The sequence below is a fragment of the Hyperoodon ampullatus genome (genome assembly GCF_949752795.1).
Source record: "Hyperoodon ampullatus genome assembly, chromosome: 6".
Classification (NCBI taxonomy): domain Eukaryota; kingdom Metazoa; phylum Chordata; class Mammalia; order Artiodactyla; family Ziphiidae; genus Hyperoodon; species Hyperoodon ampullatus.
Window position 1 is genome coordinate 118,679,318 of NC_136919.1, and position 19,959 is coordinate 118,699,276.

The window sequence follows — 19,959 nt, forward strand, 5'->3', positions numbered from 1 at the left end:
ATAGTCAGCGGGCTGCATTTCCAAGCTACAAAGCCACTATGGGTGGTACAATTCTAGTGCTGACAGCAGGTTCCACCATTTCTTCTGGGTCTTCTATTCACCAACCTGGTTTGGTATCCAAATACCTGACCTCTAGGTGGAGTTATTCAGAACTGCTCTCTCCCAATACTTGGGAGGGCCAGCTCTAGATTTCTCTGCTCTAACAAATGATTCTTTGCTTCTTCCTGTCTCTAGCTTCTGCCATGAAGTAGGTGGTAATGACAATTAAAACCGTCATCATTTCTTATTTCCTGCACACCAGTTTATGGACTATTTGCCTCTTTAGTAACCACCTCTCATTGATCCCCTGGGATTAATCAAGCCCTTTACAGAAATCCAACTTGGACAAATCCAAGTCATTCCTGGACGTATCATTATTGGAACATTTAAGTAAAATAACCATTTTGATTTTTCTTCCTATTTCATACTGCTTTTGCATTTTTCAAGATGTTAAGAAAACTGTAAAAAACTTGATTTCTCTCAAGTTTTATTAGGAAGTATGCCTACATGGGCTGCATATTTACAATTCTCCTACTAAAAACAAAACTAAATTTTCATAACCAGGGCATGTCCGTCTCTTGTAATGTTAATCCTCTCCCGAAGTTTATTCTGTAGACACACCCTAGGCCCCTCGGTTGGAATGATCTGCACATCGGGAAACAGAGAACGGTTGAACCGTTCCTGGGCCCAAGGCTGGTGAAGTTGGAGATGACAAAAATGAAGTTGCCTTTTTCCTCCTCTAATGAAGAACTGCTTCCCACTGACATGTCCATTCCAGAGACAGAACTGACAGACAACTCTCCATGAAACCTGAGGAAGTAGTTCTACAGTGTTACAGTTCTTGGGTCACTAAAGCCCTTTGTGATGCTTTGCTGCTGGCCAGGTTGGACTGACCTCCGACTGAATTTCAACTGGTCCGAAAAGACGGTAAGCGTCTGCTTCCACTGCTGGCCAGTTCTAAGACTTGTATGCTACTCCCCACATTTTAATACTTGCAGAATTGGCATGTGTGTTACAACTGATGCTATCTCAGAGTTGATGTAATCTGGTAAATACCTGTTTTAAGCAATTCCATTATTTCAGACACAGGCGTCTGAGTTTACTGCTCAGTGGAATGCGGAGAATCCTGATCATCTGTGGGAGAGGCAGTGGTGACCCGAGACTGTGAGTGGAGCCTGAGATGCTGGTTCAGCCTGAGATGCTTGACCTCCCCCAGAAGGTCAAGGTCAGTGTCAGCGCTCTGTGCTGGTGTTTCTCATACTGACACAGCTCAGATGAAGTTAAGCACCCGTTCGTACAATTTAAGAAATATACTAATGAACATACCAAACTAAAATTTGCTGTGGTGTTTTCTAAGTTCAGTTCTGTATATTTTCATATTCTTTCAGATACTAAATGGCTGTATAAATTGTAGGTTCACCAGAACACAGCTACTTCTATAAAAAATAAGTTTTATTAACAAAATGAGCTCACATTGTAAAATACAGATAGATGGGTTCATTTTGCTAATTTTGGGGGATCATCTTTCTTATCAGGTACAGCACTGTAGACAATAAAACAAACTCAAAGACTAGTTCCCCTGCCCGAGGCCTGTGAAACCATGAAAAACAGGTCACAAGTCCTCATCTTTTTACCTCTCCTTCCACTATTAACCTCCTGGAAAGCTGCTGTAGCTCTCAGCCTTCTCCTTGGCTTGTTGCCTCACCTGCCTGGCTACCCGAGAGAGGCAGGACTGGGAAGAAGACGAGGCTGAAGGTTAAAGGAAAAGCTCTTGCCGGAAACAGTGCTAAGAAGCCAGACCGGGAGATTCTGGCTGTAACTCCCGAGAACGTTGCTCAAGCCAGAGACCACCACCACCGAGACCTGCCAGGCTGCATGGCCTTCCTCCGCTGGGTGCCGGGCAGCCACAGTGAAGGACTGCAGCAGGGTCTCAGGGAAGTGGAGATGGCTTTCGTGTTCCACTCAGAACTTCTGTAGGAATTTGAGGACAAGGTCCCGCAGCCGTACCCTGAGCATCTCGTCATTGTCGCAGATGATATGGGTCGAATCTTCCTCGATCTGGATGAGCGTCTCAGCTTCCTGTAGCAGGACGATATGGCCCTTGGCTGTGTCTTCCACCTTAATATCGCTGAAGCCATGCTGCTCCAAAAGAAAAGGGACAGGAGGATGGTGGGTGCTCTGAAAAGCCGGAGGATATTTCAGCAACTGAGAGTTCTAAAATCACACTTCCTAGAACTGGCTAAACTGAACATCCTAGAGACTGGCGTTTTGGACACTCAGTACAATTCTATAGACTAATCACAGGACCAGCTACAGCAACAGAATTCAAACTGAAGCCCCTAAACATGCAAAAATCTCATGCAAAACACAGCAGAATTCCTACAACCTGCTTAAGCTTTTATCTGAGGAGCACATCTAAGCACCTGAGTTCAGGAGCCTTGGATGCCAGGCTGTTCCATACCAGCCTCCATACCATGCCTGTGGTCCCTCGTAAAAAAGCTCCATCCTGTCCCAGGAAAATGCCATTCTTCACAGCAAGATACCACTGACCTTTTTATTTTCCGGTACGCGGGCCTCTCACTGTTGTGGCCTCTCCTGTTGCGGAGCACAGGCTCCGGACGCACGGGCTCAGTGGCCATGGCTCACGGGCCCAGCCGCTCTGCGGCATGTGGGATCTTCCCGGACTGGGGCACGAACCCGTGTCCCCTGCATCGGCAGGTGGACTCTCAACCACTGCGTCACCAGGGAAGCCCCACCACTGACCTTTTGATGTGGCAAATCCCTCCCAAAGGAGAAGACAGATAAGGCAGCATATCAAATACTTCTCCAGGGCCACCTCCAATGCTAACTCAGAATTTTCTTACACATCAGATGTCAGGTTGAGAAAGAAGAAATGGAAAGAGGACTAATTTGCCTGAAAAGGACACAGGCTAGGTACTGAACGTGACCTAGGGAGATTCTCCACACTTGGCTCTGGAGATCTCACGTGTAGTTTGGGGCGGCCACGGATATTCCTCCCGCAGAGGAGGTGGGGCCGAAATGGTGGGGGAGTGGCTAGGGTCGGGGCCTGGGGTCAGCTCCCGGCACCCAGGCAGAGGAGCCACACAAGGTCTTTCGGGGAAAGCAAGTGGTTTCAAGATTTTAAGGAACAAGTCAAGCGTGAGTCCCGTCAGCAGGGCTGGGGGGCGCAGCATGGTTGGGAGGAAGCTGGTACTGGTGTGATCACGGCACATGGGGCTCCCTGGGGTAATTCCCACGGGGTGTCCCCATGTCACTAGGGGCCAGGAGAGCCACACAACTCGGGGAAACCCCTCCCTTCAGGGAGAATTAAACGACTACTGAAGAAAACAATTCCCAATAAAGAGAAAGCTTTTAAGATTTGAAAGAACTCAGCGACTGAGTTATTTAGTTTGGACAAAAGGCAGTAACTAGTTTAACAGAAGAAAGTCTCTTTTCCTGTAATGATCTACTATAGTTGCAGTTCTTCTTGCAAGAAGCAACACGAATAATATTATCTTTAGCCTAATTCCTCCTCTTTTCTATCAAGGATTCTATAATTCTGATGCCAAAACAGGGATCTCTGAAGTCCTGTGACTAAAGCCAGAATTACAAAATCTTTTCAGGTTAAACTTTTTTCTTTTTACTTGTAGTCATGAAACCTGTGCCTTGCGGGGAGCAGCCAGCAGGGACAAGGGGCGGGATGGCCGCTGGGCCAGTGCAGGCACCACCGTCCTCCACAATGACTGCCTGCTTCTCTCTCCTCCCACCCGGTCTGGGAATCGCTGGCTCTGCTGCCTGAGTGCCTGCGGATCTGGCATCAGTGACCCCTGTGCCCCCTAGTCTCGCCCGAGACTCGTATCTCCTCTGACCTGGCCATGCTAGCTCTGACAGCAAGGGATCTTCTCGTAGGAAAGTGGGGCTCTAGAGGGGGCGGACCCTTCTTTCTCCTGGCTGTCCCCCTGCCCCATGTGTCACAGCTACATCCTCGAAGAAAGCAAGGCCCCTCCAGGGTCTGGTTCCCACGAGAAGAAGTGGGGGTGGGGGGCCCGCTCTCCTCTGAGTCTCCGCGGCCCTCGCCCGGTTCTGTCCCCGCCGTGACCGAGGAGCAAGCAGATGCTGCAGGGCCAGCAGCGCAGACAGTGGAGACGGCGAACAGCAGCAGCACGCGCTCCCGGGAGCGGGGCCGCTGTGGGCAGAGCCGGACGGTGGTGCCTCAGACGGCGCACCCCACCCACTCACCTTCTCCAGCGTCTGCACGAACTGCTCCACGGGGATGGAGCCGCTCAGCAGAGGCTTCAAAACCTTGCAGTCTGGAATGTCGTCACTGGCCCGCTTTCTCTTCTTGCCGCCTGTGGGCTGGGCGGGCCTGGGCGGGGGCTGGGTGGGAGGAAAACAGGGATCTTGTCAATGAGTCACCCGGGAGCCCACCCAGCCTGCTACCCAGCCTGCGGGACCCACTTCCTGGAAGGGCCTGCGTTCAGGGTCACCATCAGCTTGGGCTCCAGCTGGATTTCCACATAATGCACACAAGCTAAAGCCAACTATCCACATAGAATCAACGCCTTATTCGGCAAAGATCTCTTCCTTTTATCCAAATCTATTCTTAATTTCCAGTTGACTGAATTCGGTGCTGTCTGCGTAAGGTCTTCATAACCCGTGTTGGCGGTGAAGAGGCAGCAGCTCCGAGAACACTGGCTGTGGGTCAGACTGACTGGCTTCTTCTGTCAAGGAAATGAGGGGCAGAGAGACTGCCTCTAAGACGGTGATGGCAGAGAGCTTTGTGAGGATTAAATGAGACAACGCCCGGTGAGGCCCTGGCCCGGGGTCCAGCGCACTTTAAGTGGCCGCTATGGGCACGTGATGCAGAGGAACAAGAGCGACACAGCCCAACCCTGAAGGGGGTTTTTCTTGGGGGGGGGTGAAGACAAGGGCCCAAGGGCCGCCCCCAAGGCGCACACGTGCCATGAAGTGAGGCGCGAGGCGCCAGGGGGAGGCCCCCACCTGCACGGGGTTCTTCCCGCAGGTCCGCTGTACCTCAGGGCCCTGGCCCTCCCCGACAGTACCTGGAGAACGTGCTTGTTATCTTTAGTGTGCAGCACGGCCGAGACGGTTGCCAAGGAAATGCCAGGCTTGATCTCCATGGGTACCAGTGAGTCTGCGAGCTGGGAGCAAACAGAGGGGTTTCAGTCAGGCTCCCTGTAAACTGGGGGGACGAGGGTGCTGCCACCGTGCTGTGCAGAGGCAGGGGCTAGGAGGCCCCACTGGGCGGCAGTGCCACCCCCGTGCACGGCCCAGGGTTGGATGGTGATGCCCAGGGTCAGGGTCACCTTGGCCAGCAGGCCCGCAGCACCATGTGCCCCTGCCAGTCTGGTGGAACGGTACCAGACGTCACATGTCAAAACAGCCTTTAGTGATCACCATTATTCGTTTTCTTCTGAATTTTTATTTACATCACTGCAGTCTAAAATGACCAAATAACTTTAAGAAGTAAACTTAAAACTATCATTTTTAATCAAAAATACATCACACACCACACACACACAAAATCAACTGTGATGAAGAAAGGAAGTGAGAGAAGAGCAGATAGAGGAAAAGGGGGTGGTGGCAGCAGGTAAACAGGCTGAGAAGAGGAAGAGAACTAGCCGACCCAGTGCTCTGAGGTACAATGTCTTTTGCACTACTTCTCCTGAGACTCAAGTCACCCAGCACAGGCGTGTGCCACCACGTGCTGGGACCTGGGTGCTGCCCCCTCTGCTGCCACACCATGAAATGCCAACACCCCGCCAAGAGCTCACTGTGTGACCTGGCACAACCTCTATCCAGCTTGCAGGTCTCCTAACACTCACTCACTCACACACTCTCTCTCTCTCTCTCTCTCTCTCTCTCACACACACACACACACGGGTTCTCCTTACTCAAAATATACACCAGGTGCCGACTTCCCATGCCAGCCTCTGCCTTCATCTTCGTCACCTCTCCAGGGACTAGTGACGGGCAGGAAGGGTAGGGACAGCAGCATTTGGACGGAGTGAGCTAATTCCTGGGAATCTGACCTCTCCCAAAGGTGAAGTACACAGCTTTTACCTGTGGGCCATCTCTTTCTCTAACGCCAGAGTCTGATGTGTACCCGTTCTCCTCTACAACTTCAGAGTCCCCTGACCCAGCCACCAGCAGTGACGTGTGATCTTATGAGAGGCCCTAACACTCAAGTTTAGTTGACTACTGCTCTTAAACGCATGCAGACCTCAACCTATCCAAGCCTCCTTTATAAAAAATCAAATATGCAAGATGCCATTTATGTAAACATGAAGATCAGTATCAAATGGGCAGAGGAAGCAGGTGAGGATATTTGAAATGACTGGCAAACGGATGTGAGGACTATTTCATGAACCAAAAAACGGGGGTGGGGGGGTGGCCAAGATGGCAGAGTAGGAAGACCCTGAGCTCACCTCCTCCGTGGGCACTCCACAAGTACAACTGTAGACAGAGCAACCACGGATGAGAAGGATCGAAGACTAGCAGGAAAGAATCTTCCACAACTAAAGCTATGAGGGAGTCACAATGAGGAGGAGTGGGGCAGAGACACAGTAGAGTCAAGACCCACACACTCGGGTAGGTGACCTGGCAGCCCCACCTACCAGTGTTCCTGTGGTAGTCAGCTCTACCACAATGGAAGGGCCCATGCAGCCCTCAAAGGGGGTGACCCTAGAGCATATATCTGGTGACCAGAGGGGTGTGTGCTGCTGGGCCCCATAGGACGTCTCCTACAAAAGTCCAATTCTCCAAGATTGGGAAGTGTAACCAACCTACCTAACACACAGAAATAAAGACAGAATTAGGCAAAATGAGGAGACTGAGGAATATGTTACAAACAAAGGAATAAGATAAACCCCCAGAAGAACTGAGCAAAGGGGAGACAGGCAATCGACCTGCTAAGTTCAAGGTAATGATCATAAAGATGCTCAATGAACTTGGGAGAAGAATGGATGGAACACAGCGAGACGTTAGAAGTTTTTGATAAAGTGTTAGAAAATATAAAGAAGAGCCAGAGCTGAAGAACACAGTAACTGAAACAAAAAATACACTGGAAGGAATCAAGAGTAGGTTAGTTGACACAAAGGAACAGATCAGCACACTAGAAGACAGGGTAGTAGAAATCACCTAATCTAAACAGAAAAAAGAAAAGAGAGAAGAAAATCATTTAAGAGACTTCTGGGACAATATCAAGTGCACTAACATTCACATAATAGGGAACTTAAAAGGAGAATAGAGAAAGGGGCAGAGAACTGTCTGAAGAGATAATAACTGAAAACTTCCCCAACCTGGGAAACGAAACAGACATGCAGGCCCAGAGAGTCCCAAATAAGATGAACCCAAAGAGGCCCACACCAAGACATATTGTAATTGAAATGGCAGAAATTAAAGATGAAGAATCTTAAAAGCAGCAAGGGAAAAGCAACTAGTTACATACAAAGGAACTCCCATAAGACTATTAGCTAACTTTTCCAAAAGTACTACAAAAGCAACCATAAAATAATTAAGAAAATGGCAATAAGTACTACATACCTATAAAATAATGATTTTAAATGTGAATGGGCTGAATTTGCCACTCAAAACACATAGAGTACTGAATGGATTAAAAAATAAGGCCCATCTACATGTGGCCTACAAGAGACTCATTTCAGGAATAAGGACAGACACTGAAGGTGAAGGGATGGAAAGAGATATTCTATGAAATGAAAAGCTATACTCAGACAAAATAGACTTTAAAACAAAGACTGTAATAAAAGAAGGGCATTACATAATGATAAACAGGTCAATCCAGCAAGAAGATGTAACATAAATGTATATACACCTAACACAGAAGCACCAAGATCTATAAAGCAAACATTAATGGACTTAAAGGGAGAAACCAAAAGCAATACAATAATATTAAGAGACTTTTAACACCCCACGCACATCATTGAATAGATCATCTAGACATAAAATCAATAAGGAAACACTGGCCTTAAATGACATATTAGACCAAATGGTGCATATATATATATATATATATATATATATATATAAAATACACACACACACACATATATATAAAACATTCCAGCCAAAAGCAGCAGAATATACATTCTTTTCAAGTGCACATGGAACATTCTCCATGATAGATCCCATGCTAGGCCACTAAACAAATCTCATTAGATTTAAGAAGACTGAAACCATATCAAGCATCTTTTCCAACCACACTATGAAACCAGAAATCAACTACATGAAAAAAACTTCAAAAAACACAAAACACAGGGAGGCTAAGCAATATGCTCAACAACCAGTGCGTCAATGAAGAAACCAAAGAAGAATTTCAAAAATACCTGGAGACAAATGTAAACACAATGATTCAAAATCTATGGGAAGCAGCAAAGGCAGTTCTAAGAGGGACGCTTACGGTGAAACAAGCCTACCTCAGGAAACAAGAAAAATCTCAAACAAGCTAATCTTATCCTTACAGGAACTAGAAAAAGAAAAAACAAAACCCAAAGTTAGCAGAAGAAATTCTAAAGCAATGAAACTAAGGGCTACTTCTTTGAAAAGAAAAACAAAATTGATATACCTTTAGTCAGAATCATCAAGAAAAGAGAGGGACCAAACAGATAAAACCAGAAATGAAAGAGGGGAAGTTAAAACTGACACCACAAACACAAAGGATCATAAGAGATTACTATGAACAATTACAGGCCAATAAAATGGATAAATTGCTAGAAATGTACAATCTCCTAAGACTAAATCAGGAAGAAATAGAAAATATGAACAGACCATTACCAGTAATGAAACTGAATCAGTAATAACAAACAAAAGTCCAGAACCAGCTGGCTTCGCTGGTGAATTCTACCAAAAATTTAAATCAGAGTTAACACTTACTCTTCTCAAACCATTCCAAAAAGCTGAAGAGGAAGGAATGCCTCCAAACTCATTCTACAAGACCAGCATCACCCTGATACCCAAACCAGACAAAGACAGCACACAAAAAAGAAAATCTCAGGCCAATATCACTGATGAACATAGATGAAAAAAGTCTCAACAAAATATTAGCAAACCGAATTCAACAATACATTAAAAGGATCATATACCACGATCAAGTGGGATTTAGCCCAGGGATGCAAGAATGGTTCAATATTCACGAAACAGTCAACATGATACACCACATTAACAAGCAGAAGAATAAAAATCACATGATCATCTTAATAGACTCAGAAAAAGCTTCAGACCAAATTCAACATCCAATCATGATAAAAACTCTTAAGAAAGTGGGTATAGAGGGAACATACTAAATATAGGGCACATATATGTGCCATATATGACAAGCACACAGCTAACATCATACTCAATGGTGAAAAGCTAAAAGCATTTCCTCTAGGATAAGGAACAATACAAGGATGCTCACTCTCGACACTGTTATTCAACATAGTACTGGAAGTCCTAGCCACAGCAATCAGAAAAGAAAAAGAAATAAAAGGAATCCAAATTGGAAAGGAAGAAGTAAAACTGTCACTGTTGGCAAATGACATGATACTATATATAGAAAATCTTAAAGACACAACCAAACTATTAGAATAAATGAATTCAGTAAGGTTGCAGGATACAAAATTACTATACAGAAATCTGCTGCCTTTCCATACACTATCAACAAACTATCTGAAAGAGGAATTAGGAAAACAATCCCATTTACAACTGCATCAAAAAGAATAAAACACCATGGAATAAATCTAACCAAGGACATAAAAGACCCATACTTGGAAAATTCTAAGACACTGATGAAAGAAATTGATGACAACAGAAACAAATGGAAAGAAATACTGTGCTTATGGATTGGAAGAATATTGTTAAAATAACCATACTTCCCAAGGCAATCTATAGATTCAATGCAAACTCTGTAAAAATAACAATGGCTTTTTTTTTTTACAGAACTAGAAAAAATAATTCTAAAATTTATATGGAAACACAAAAAACACCAAATAGCCAAAACAATCTTGAGAAAGAAGAACAAAGCCTGGGGTATCACACTCCCTGAGTTTCAACTATACTACAAAGCTACAGTAATTAAAACAAAATGGCATTGGCACAAAAACAGACATATAGGTTAATGGAACAGAATAGAGAGCCCAGAAATAAACACATGCTTATATGGTCATTTAATCTATGATAAAGGAGGCAAGAATATACAATGGGGAAAAGACAGCCTCTTCAATAAATGTTTTTGGGAAAACTGAACAACCACATGCAGAAGTCTCATGTCTCATACCATATAAAAAATAAACTCAAAATAGATTAAAGACTTAAATCTAAGACCTTAAACCACAAAACTCCTAGAAGAAAACATAGGCTATATATATATATATTTTTTTCAGTATGCAGGCCTCTCACTGTTGTGGCCTCTCCCGTTGCGGAGCACAGGCTCCGGATGCGCAGGCTCAGCGGCCATGGCTCACGGGCCCAGCCACTCCGCGGCATGTGGGATCCTCCCGGACCGGGGCACGAACCCGTGTCCCCTGCATCGGCAGGCAGACTCTCAACCACTGCGCCACCGGGGAAGCCCGGCAATATGCTCTTTGACAGCAGTCTTTTATCAATTTTTTTTTTTTTGGATGTCTCCTCAGACAAGGGATTCAAAAGCAAAAATAAACAAATGGAACAACATCAAACAAAAAGCTTTTGCATAGTGAAGGATACTATCAACAATACAAAAAGGCTGCCTACTGCATGGGAGAAGATATTTGTATACAATATAACAGATAGGGTTAATATCCAAAATATACAAAGAACTCATATAATTCAACATAAAAAAAACCCCAAACAACCTGACTGAAAAATTGGCAGAAGACCTGAATAGCCATTTTCCCAAAGAAGACATACAGATGGCCAACAGACACATGAAAAGATGCTCAACGTCACTAATCATCAGGCAAGCGGAAATTGAAACCATAATGAGGTATCACCCCATACCTGTCAGAACAGCTATTATCAAAAACACAACAAATAACAAGTGTTGGCAAGGATGTAGAGAAAAGGGAACACTTGTGCACTATTGGTGGGATTGTAAATTAGTGTAGCTGCTATGGAAAACAGTGTGGAGGTTCCTCAAAAAATTAAAAATAGAACTACCATATGATCCAGCAATTCCACTTCTGGGTATTTACCCAAAGAAAACAAAACACTAATTTGAAAAGATATATGCACCCCTATGTTCACTGTAGCATTATTTACAATAGCCAAGATATGGAAGCAACCTAAGTGTCCACTGACAGATGAATGGATAAAGAAGATGTGGTCTGTATATGTACACGTGTGTGTGTGTGTGTGTGTGTGTGTGTGTCTGTATGCAGTGGGGTATTACCCAGTCATAAAAAAAAGAATGGAATCTTGCTACTTGTGACAACATGGATAGACCTAGAGGGTATTATGCTAAGTGAAATAATATAACAAATACCATAATTTCACTTATATGTGGAATCTAAAAAACAAATGAACAAACATTAAAAAAAAGAGAAATACACTCATAGATACAGAGAACAAACAGGAGGTTGCCAGAGGGGAAGGTAAGAGAAATAGGTAAGAGAGGTTGATTCATATGGATGAAATGTACATTACAGGAAATATAGTCAGTAATATTGTAATAAATTCGTATGGTAACAGACAGTAACTAGACTTAGTGTGGTGATCATTTTGTAATATACAGAAATATTAAATCACTATGTTGTGCACCAGGAACTAACACAGCAGTAGGTCAATTATACTTCAATTAAAAAAAAAAGGGATAAAAAGAGAAAACATATGAAACCAGTGTGAAATGTTCCCACTGAGATGCGTGTGTGCTCTGAGCTCCTGACCATGCCCATCCATAAATATTCTTTTCCTTCCTACACTGTATTGTTCCCATCAAAGGATCAAAGGTCAGGTTGTCTGGTAGAACTTTAAAGCCAAAGAACTGGCTTGGGAGGTTTGCAGATAGCACTGTGGGAACCAAGCAGGTGAGAGACTCTCCCTGGGCAGCCCCAGGAATAAATTCTATCTCCAAGAAGACTCTCTGAAGTGGCAGCTCTACCACAAGGGAAGTCTACCTAGAGCCCACAAGACGACTCAGCCAGACACCTCTGGGAAGGAGGACGGATCCACCTGCCACCCCAGAAATAGAATTTTTCTATTAGCGCATGCCATCAGGACTGACGTCAGCTCCCCCACTTTGCACCTACAGGCACAAAGAGGTAGGATTTACAAGGACGCTGCAGAGGACACACGTTCACTTGGGGGAGAAACAAGCATCCATTAGTAGGAGCAAAACCTAAAGAACAGCAGCAGATTTTAACCCCTTCATGTCCCACATGCATTTCCCAGGCAAAACCAAATGATACTTTTAGTTCTATATCTACAGTCCACATACAAAGATTTATGTAAAAGAATGTTTCTGAAAGTAGTATTTATAGTTTGAAAAAGCAGAAATGATAAACGTCCACCAATAAAGGAACAGTTAAATTACGATGCATTTATGATAGACCATTATATACCTAAGATGCTTTTGACAATATACTGTTACTTTACAAAGATATTATACGAGGTATGATTCAAACACACACACACACACACACAGAGTGAACGCACAAAGCAAATACAAAAAAACTGGACAGTAATTATGTCTGGTATTGGGATTAGGACTGATTTTTTTTGTCTTTATCCTTTTTTCCCCCTTATTTTCCAAGTTTTCTAGAATGAACAAGCTTATTTTTATTGAAAAATGAATCTTATGACAGTCATAAACATAAAAGCTTGAGAAGCCTGAGGGGCCTTAAAAACAAAAGAAGACCATCCAGAGCGCTGGTTCTCAGATGTGGTGGCAGAGACCCCTGTGGCTCCTGAGGCTCTTTTGCAGCATCGAGGTCAGTATGATTGTCATTAATAATAATATGTTTTGCCTTTTCACTCTCATTCTCTCACAAGGTTCACTAGAATTTTCTAGAGGCTACATGACATGTGTATCACAACAGACTGAAAGCAAAAGGGGACCGAAGAACCCAGCCGTCTTCAACAGGCAGACGTTAAAGAGACATAAAACAGTGCCCTTCTTCTCTTTATCTTTTTTTTTTGAAACATTTTCCAAAAAAGACCTTTTAGGGGCTTCCCTGGCAGCTCAGTAGTTAAGAATCCACCTGCCAACGCAGGGGACACGGGTTTGGTCCCTCATCTGGGAAGATCCCACATGCTGTAGAGCAACTAAGCCCGTGAGCCACAACTACTGAGCCCATGTGCTGCAACTACTGAAGCCCGCGCATCTAGAGCCCGTGCTTCACAACAAAGAGAAGCCCACGCAATGAGAAGCCCGTGCAGCGCAACCAAGAGTAGCCCCCTCTCTGCCACTATAGAGAAAGCCTGCATGCAGCAACGAAGACCCAACGCAGCCAAAAATAAATGAAAATTAAAAAAATATTTTAGTTATGTTAATGTCTAATGGGTTTATATTATTTTTTATTTAATAATTCATTAATTATTCATTTAAGAATTAAATATTTTTAAAATGTCTTAGTTTTAACTTCTACTATAGCAAATATCAATAGATATAACCCACATACACAAAAGCTCTCTGGGGTTCTAATTTTTTTTTTTTTGTGGTACGGGCCTCTCACTGTTGTGGCCTCTCCCGTTGCGGAGCACAGGCTCCGGACGCGCAGGCTCAGCGGCCATGGCTCACGGGCCCAGCCGCTCCGCGGTATGTGGGATCCTTCCGGACCGGGGCACGAACCCCCGTCCCCTGCATCGGCAGGCGGACTCTCAACCACTGCGCCACCAGGGAAGCCCCTGGGGTTCTAATTTTTAAGAAGTCTTGAGACCAAAAAGTTTGAGGACTGCTGGCTTAGAGTACTGTAATCTAACCCTAAGCCTTCAAGCCCAGCCACTGTAAGTAAGACCTTGGCCAGAAGGTAAATACCAGACAAAAATAACGCAAAGATACTGGGTCAGAGCCTTTCACTTTGAGATGAGCAAAATGCAGAGAAAATGAAAAGCACAATCATAAAAACACATTAAACAACCAAAATAACTAGAAGTGGGGATGGGTAGTGCCACTTCTTTGCTACAAACCACAAAACAAAAACTTGGCCCCTTTTTGGAGGGGAACTTGCTTTCATCTCTCCCTCCCAATCAAAAAAAAAAAAAAAAGAAAAAAAAAATCCATCATCAATGCCAACCTACTAAAACGAAACAAAAAATTCCAACACAGGCAATATTAACCTGATGGGTTAGGCAACTGGAAGTCTAAAGCAAAGAGCGATTATTTTAACGTTCTAGCAGGAGGCTTCAGGAGGACAGCTGGTCAAAAAGAGCCCTGGCCGACCTGCAGGAAGACGGAGGTGATCCCCCAGAGACCAGCAGTGACACACAGGTGGGCGTGGGGCAGGTCTCAGGGTCAAGGCTGCCGGTCTACTCCCACTGGACTTGAGGGAGGAGCTTCATGAAAGACAGAACGGCGTGCTGTGCACTCCCCAAAGCCAATCCCTTCCTTCTCTGGCTCAGTGTCAGAAGGCATAAAAGAGGGAGATTTAGCTTTTATTTTGGAAATTTAAAATGGGAACAGACAAGCTTAACGTGGACTGTTTAATCACGGTGAGGATAAACTTGGGCATGGGAAATGCCAGAAGCTTATTAGTAAGACTGTTTCTTTGTAGATGGCTAGTAATTTTGTTTTTGTCTTTAAAAACTCAACATTCTCCCTTCTTTTTGCCTTTTGTATTGAAAACTGGCATATATGAAATAGGTCTCTTACACCAGCGGTCCTCAAATTTTAGCAAGCATCGGCTCACGGGGAGGGCTGGCTGAAACCCAGACTGCTGGGCCTCACCCTGGAGTGTCGATTCAGCAGGTCTGAGGTGGGGCTAACCTGCACTTCTGACGAGTCCCCAGGGCTGCTGCTGCGGCTGCTGACGGATTACACGGAGCCCCGCACTGCGATCCCCACAGGAGGGCCGTGGGCTGGGTGCCCCATCGCCGCAGCGGCACAGATCAACTGGGGGCTCTACACTCACAGGACAAAATCTGTGACATATGTTAGGAATGACCTTTGGGGCACAAAGGGCACACACTGGTGATCACCTAGGTTTCCTCAGGGATGGAAAAGACCAGGTCTAATTGAGTAAGTGTACCTATCTCATAAGATGGGTGAGACAGTCCATGGAAAGTGCTGAGTACAGATCCTGGCCCACAGTGACAGCTCAATAAACATATTATTGGCATTACAGTTAAACGGGGGAGCCAAAGGGCTGGGCCAATGAAATATGGAGAAAGGATAACCCGGAATTCAGAGCTGAAAGAACTTTCTTCATTCTCTTGGGTCTCAGTAGGACGTGGCCTCAGAGGGAAGAGCAGAGTAGAGGCCAGTTCCGTGCTCACTGTCAGGTGTACTAAGGCCGCGAGGAAACTCCTGACACAGGTAGCCCTGGCCACCTCTCTTGTGAAGGAGCTGTTATCAGAGAGAAATGCAAGTCAGCTGCTGAGCCGAGATACGAGGGTGTGAGCCGCTGCTCTCACAAGCTCCAGCGAAAAATGGCTATTTTTCTTTTAAAGAACTAGCAGACCACAAACATCCCAATGACGCTCAAAGCAGTCAACCATACATATCTCTCCACCGGTTTACTGCTTACCAATAAGCGATAAACTGCCCCTTTAAAAAAGTCACCTTTGTAACTTTCCCCACTTCATCTCTCCAGCCTGGGCTCACACGCAGCTCTTCTGCCTGCTCAATCCGGCCACATGCTGTTTGCTGAGGGGACACGTGCTATGACGGCTCCCTCCCCGGGAACCAAGAGTGAAATGAAAATGGATGTGAAATGTGAACGATCACCTACTTCTATGTGTCTTAGTGAAAAACACGACCACTTGCTAGTTTTATCTAGCAAACAAGTCTTGCTAGTTTTATCTTGCTGAATCAATTTAATCTAAATTAGTTACAGATATCTGTTTGGATCTCCTTTGTCTATTGCTCTATTTAAAAAAATTTTTTAAATTTATTTTTGGCTGCACTGGGTCTTCGTTGCTGTGCGTGGGCTTTCTCTAGTTGCAGCGAGTGGGGGCTACTCTTTGTTGCGGTGCGCGGGCTTCTCATTGTGGTGGCTTCTCTTGTTGTAGAGCATGGGCTCTAGGCGTGTGGGCTTCAGTAGTTGTGGCCCATGGGCTTAGCTGCTCTGTGGCATGTGGGATCTTCCTGGACCAGGGCTCAAACCCATGTCCCCTGCATTGGCAGGCAGATTCTCAACCACTGTGCCACCAGGGAAGCCCCTGTCCATTGTTCTTAATTTAAAAAAGAACAACTCAGGTTAACTGTGGAAAGGACTGAATGTACTGGACACTGGGTCCCCATTGATGGCACCTGGCCTTGTTCCACCACCAGCCTTTGTTAGGGTCTTGGAAATGGGCAACATTCAGGGGCTCAGCCTTCAAAGTCCAAGATCTGGCTACTCTTCTGAGCTCCAGAGAGAATCGGGGGACACTGCTTTTAAGTTTTCCTACTTCCTTTTCTTGTTTGCTAAAAACACGTTCAAGCGTCTCCTGGGGCAACAGGGAGCCAAAAGCAGCGTCCTCAGAGCTCGGCACACCGTCACTGCGGCAGCTGGGCCACACACTTCCCACTGCCCCTCCCCACACCTGTCACTGAGGCGCAACCCACCTCAGCTGTCCCACACGCACGACATGCTTTTTACCTTTTTTCCCTGTTAAAACAAGCTCAGGTATCACAGAACTAAAAAATATTAGACTTCAGTAGAATAAAATCTTTAAGTTATACTAAAATGCATGCAAATAGTAATCAAAGTTTACATTTCTTACTGTTTGGTTACTCTCATCTCCTCCATCTATCTCTGACCTCGGTGAAACCTGGCCCTCACTCATAAATGGGGTCCAGGAGGGACGAGGAAACCCACACCCTCAGGCGGTTAGGGACAGAGCTGACACCGGCGTACCTGTTCTCCACGCTATGGCCTGTGCCCTGGCCTCCCACACACGTTAAGCTTTAATATAAGCAGTGCTCCAGCAGGCCTGATGTTGACCGCTGTTACTTCATTACTGGAAAAATGAGGAGGTTCTGAAAAATCCCATCTCTCTTCCCAGTTACTTGCTTAAGGGTCGATGTGCTTTGGTTCATCCACGTGTGATACAAACCCCAAAGAAAGCCACTGCTGGGACGGTCTTCCGCAGACTTAAGTGGAAAACCCGGCTGAGACCCTGGGAAGCAGCACAGCTCACCTCCGGCATGATTTCTATCTTCTCATAGCGACGCTTGAAGGGCAGGGCGAGGACCTCGGCGCGCCGATAGGACATGGCGGGTGGCTGGCAGTCAATCATCAGGTCCATCCGGTGGGACTGCGCCGGGGGCGGCTGGGTGTACTGCTCAGGACAGACCACGTGGAGGGGCTGAGGAACCAGCGGGACGGGGCAGGGTGGGGGCAGAGGAGGAGGAGACAAGAGGAGGCTGTGAGGCAGGAGGGGCCACGTCCTGAGCTAAGCCTCCCTTTGAGGTGCTCAAGGCTCACCACTTGGCCGTTTCGAATTCTCATCCTGTCAAACCCAAGTAACCAGTGAGTGAAGTGGGGGGAAAGAAGAACAAAAATTTCAGGGAAAAGCCCTGATCTGCCGGCCATGTTGATGAGCAAGGGATTTACTGTCTTGGTTTGCATTTATTTTTTCATTATATTTAAGTCACTTTGATGGTGACAGCCATGGGTCTACCCTCAAATGACCTCTGAGCCCCTTGAGGGCAGTCTTCTCGTCACTTACCATCATCGACTTGGTACCACTACTGGCTGATTAGCAAGGACTGTGACTTTTTGTGCTAGTTTGGATTTCTGGTCTGGATCTGCAGGTCTACTGGTACTAGGCAGTGGGCAATGGTCAGGCCTTATCCTCAGCTGTGTAGGACACATTGAATCAGATAGAATTTTTTATTTTTATTTTTTTAACAAATGTCTCTTTTTATTACCTTGAGAGAAAACCAATTAGTAAGCCAATGTTTACTTTGGCCAAATACCACCCAACTGCCAACCGAACGTGGCACCCAGAGAGTCAAGGCATTGTCACTGCCTTTACTGAAGAGTCTGGACCGAGCCTCAAGTTCCCGGAAGAACAAGGCTTCCAACAGACCCAACGGGTTGCGTTTCAAACCGCACTTGTCCTTTAGGACTGACACCTCTCCTCCTCTTCAGACTGCCTTTCACCCTCCTTCCTGCCTGGTTAGCATCTTATAACTGAACTGTCTCAAGGCCAGTCGACTCCACAGCCACTGCCTGAGGACTCTCCCCAGGTTCTCCTCCCCTGCAATGGGGTCCAGGCGGCCCCGTTTCACTTATTCACACACCACCGAGGGGCTGGGGAGTCCGCCGTGGTTCAGGGACAGAGGGTGACATTACTCAGGAGTGAAAACAACAGGCTCTTAACTGTTTCTTCCAGCAAGTGGACAGGCACACAGGGGTGTATCAAATCGCTCATGGAAATCGCAAGTGGCTTAACTGCTCCAACCACGTCTAGAGAAAGGCCCAGCAAGCTCGGGGTCACCGTCAGCTGTTACCCCTGCGCTCTGGAGGCCTCCAGCTTTCTCTGTTTCCTGCTAGCCTTCCTTAGAGTTTCCTGTTAGCGCCTCTCCTCCTGAGGTCAGGGGCTCTGTGAAGAGGAGGAAAGTGATCTCCCAGCTCAGGCCGAGAAATGTAGGGAGCCAACCACACCTCGCTCAGTGACTAGGGTCCAGGGCACCCCGGTGCTCACGTAAGGTCCCGGGCACACCGAGGTGATGGGACATCAGAACCCTTCCTCTTGCCTGTTCTGAGCTGTCTGCCTCGCCAACTGCCACCACCCCTCCAAGCCCCAAACACGGGACACCCGAGTGATAAGTGACCCAGGGCGGTGAGTTTTTCCTCCCCGTTCTCCTTCTGGGCCAACGGTGTTCCTTTCGCCTATGCTTCACCCCAACTACTCCTTCCCTTTCTCTAAGGCAGAAAATGCAAAATGAAACAAACAAACAAAAAAGCGACAACCACCAAACCAAAACAATCCGCTAACAAAAGCATAACACTGTGGTACCAACCCACGTGTGCAACAAGGGCCCAACATATGTTTCAGTTCAGCTGTCTTTCAGCTTGACGAGTATGTTTCTAGAATGATTTTTTTTGGTGGTGGGAGGGGGCGATTTGCTTTTAACTGGACACAAATGGTCCTCATCAAAAATAAGACACTGTTTACACTTTCTTTTCCTCCCACTTTTGATTTCTTTAGAGGAGAAACTTCTTTCAGGGTGTAAAGCCCACTGGTTTGGAGTCTGGAGGGTACCGGGCTGAGCACTCTGCAGACCGAGAACGGGTGAGGAAGACAAGCAGTGCAGCTCGCCATCCTGGCCCTCACACCGCAGACACAATCCGCACAGAGATGCCAGGACCGCGGGAGCCGCCAGCACAGTTTCCCCATTACCTGCACTTCTTTGAGCAGCTTTGACACTTGGATGAAATTCAGTCTCGTATCAATGGGGCAGTATATGCATTTCATGGCCAAGGGCTGGTAGGGAGCCAGTGCTTCCAGGTATGAGAAGTCGGGTTCTAAGGGGAGCACAAGAAAGAAAATTTAAAATGCAGGCAACAGAGGAACAGCCCAGTGAGGAAGCAGCTGGCGTGGTCGAGGCCCAGCAGACGGGCAGCATGACAGGAAAGGCACTGAAGGTTACAGGAGCCAGATTCCCCATCACGGGAGAGAGGAGTGATTTACAAATAAGGAGAGGGGAGGCTGGACTGAACGCTGCAGGATGGATGTGGAATTGGAGGGACGCACATGAGCTCCAGGTTTTCAACACAGATGGAGAGAGAGATGAGACAAATGAGGGGCTAAATAAGTAAATGGGGGAGAAAGGCA

The 19,959-nt window shown here is 46.1% G+C and overlaps 1 protein-coding gene across 3 annotated transcripts in view; it reads right to left on the reverse strand.

Annotated features, from left to right (window-relative positions):
• Positions 1–1,871: 1,871 nt before the first annotated feature.
• Positions 1,872–19,959, reverse strand: part of INTS9 (integrator complex subunit 9) — a 79,561-nt gene continuing 61,473 nt past the window's right edge. For 2 of the 3 annotated variants that reach the window (XM_079705818.1, XM_079705817.1), the window contains 5 exons: positions 19,525–19,649; positions 17,314–17,481; positions 5,103–5,201; positions 4,279–4,416; positions 1,872–2,178 (listed from right to left, as the gene is read on the reverse strand). In XM_079705818.1, coding sequence (XP_079561944.1) covers positions 2,002–2,178; positions 4,279–4,416; positions 5,103–5,201; positions 17,314–17,481; positions 19,525–19,649 — 707 coding nt within the window. In that variant the 3' untranslated portion in view covers positions 1,872–2,001. Of the gene's footprint in view, positions 2,254–4,278; positions 4,417–5,102; positions 5,202–17,313; positions 17,482–19,524; positions 19,650–19,959 lie in introns of all 3 variants that reach the window. The other variant, XM_079705816.1, reaches the window with a different exon arrangement.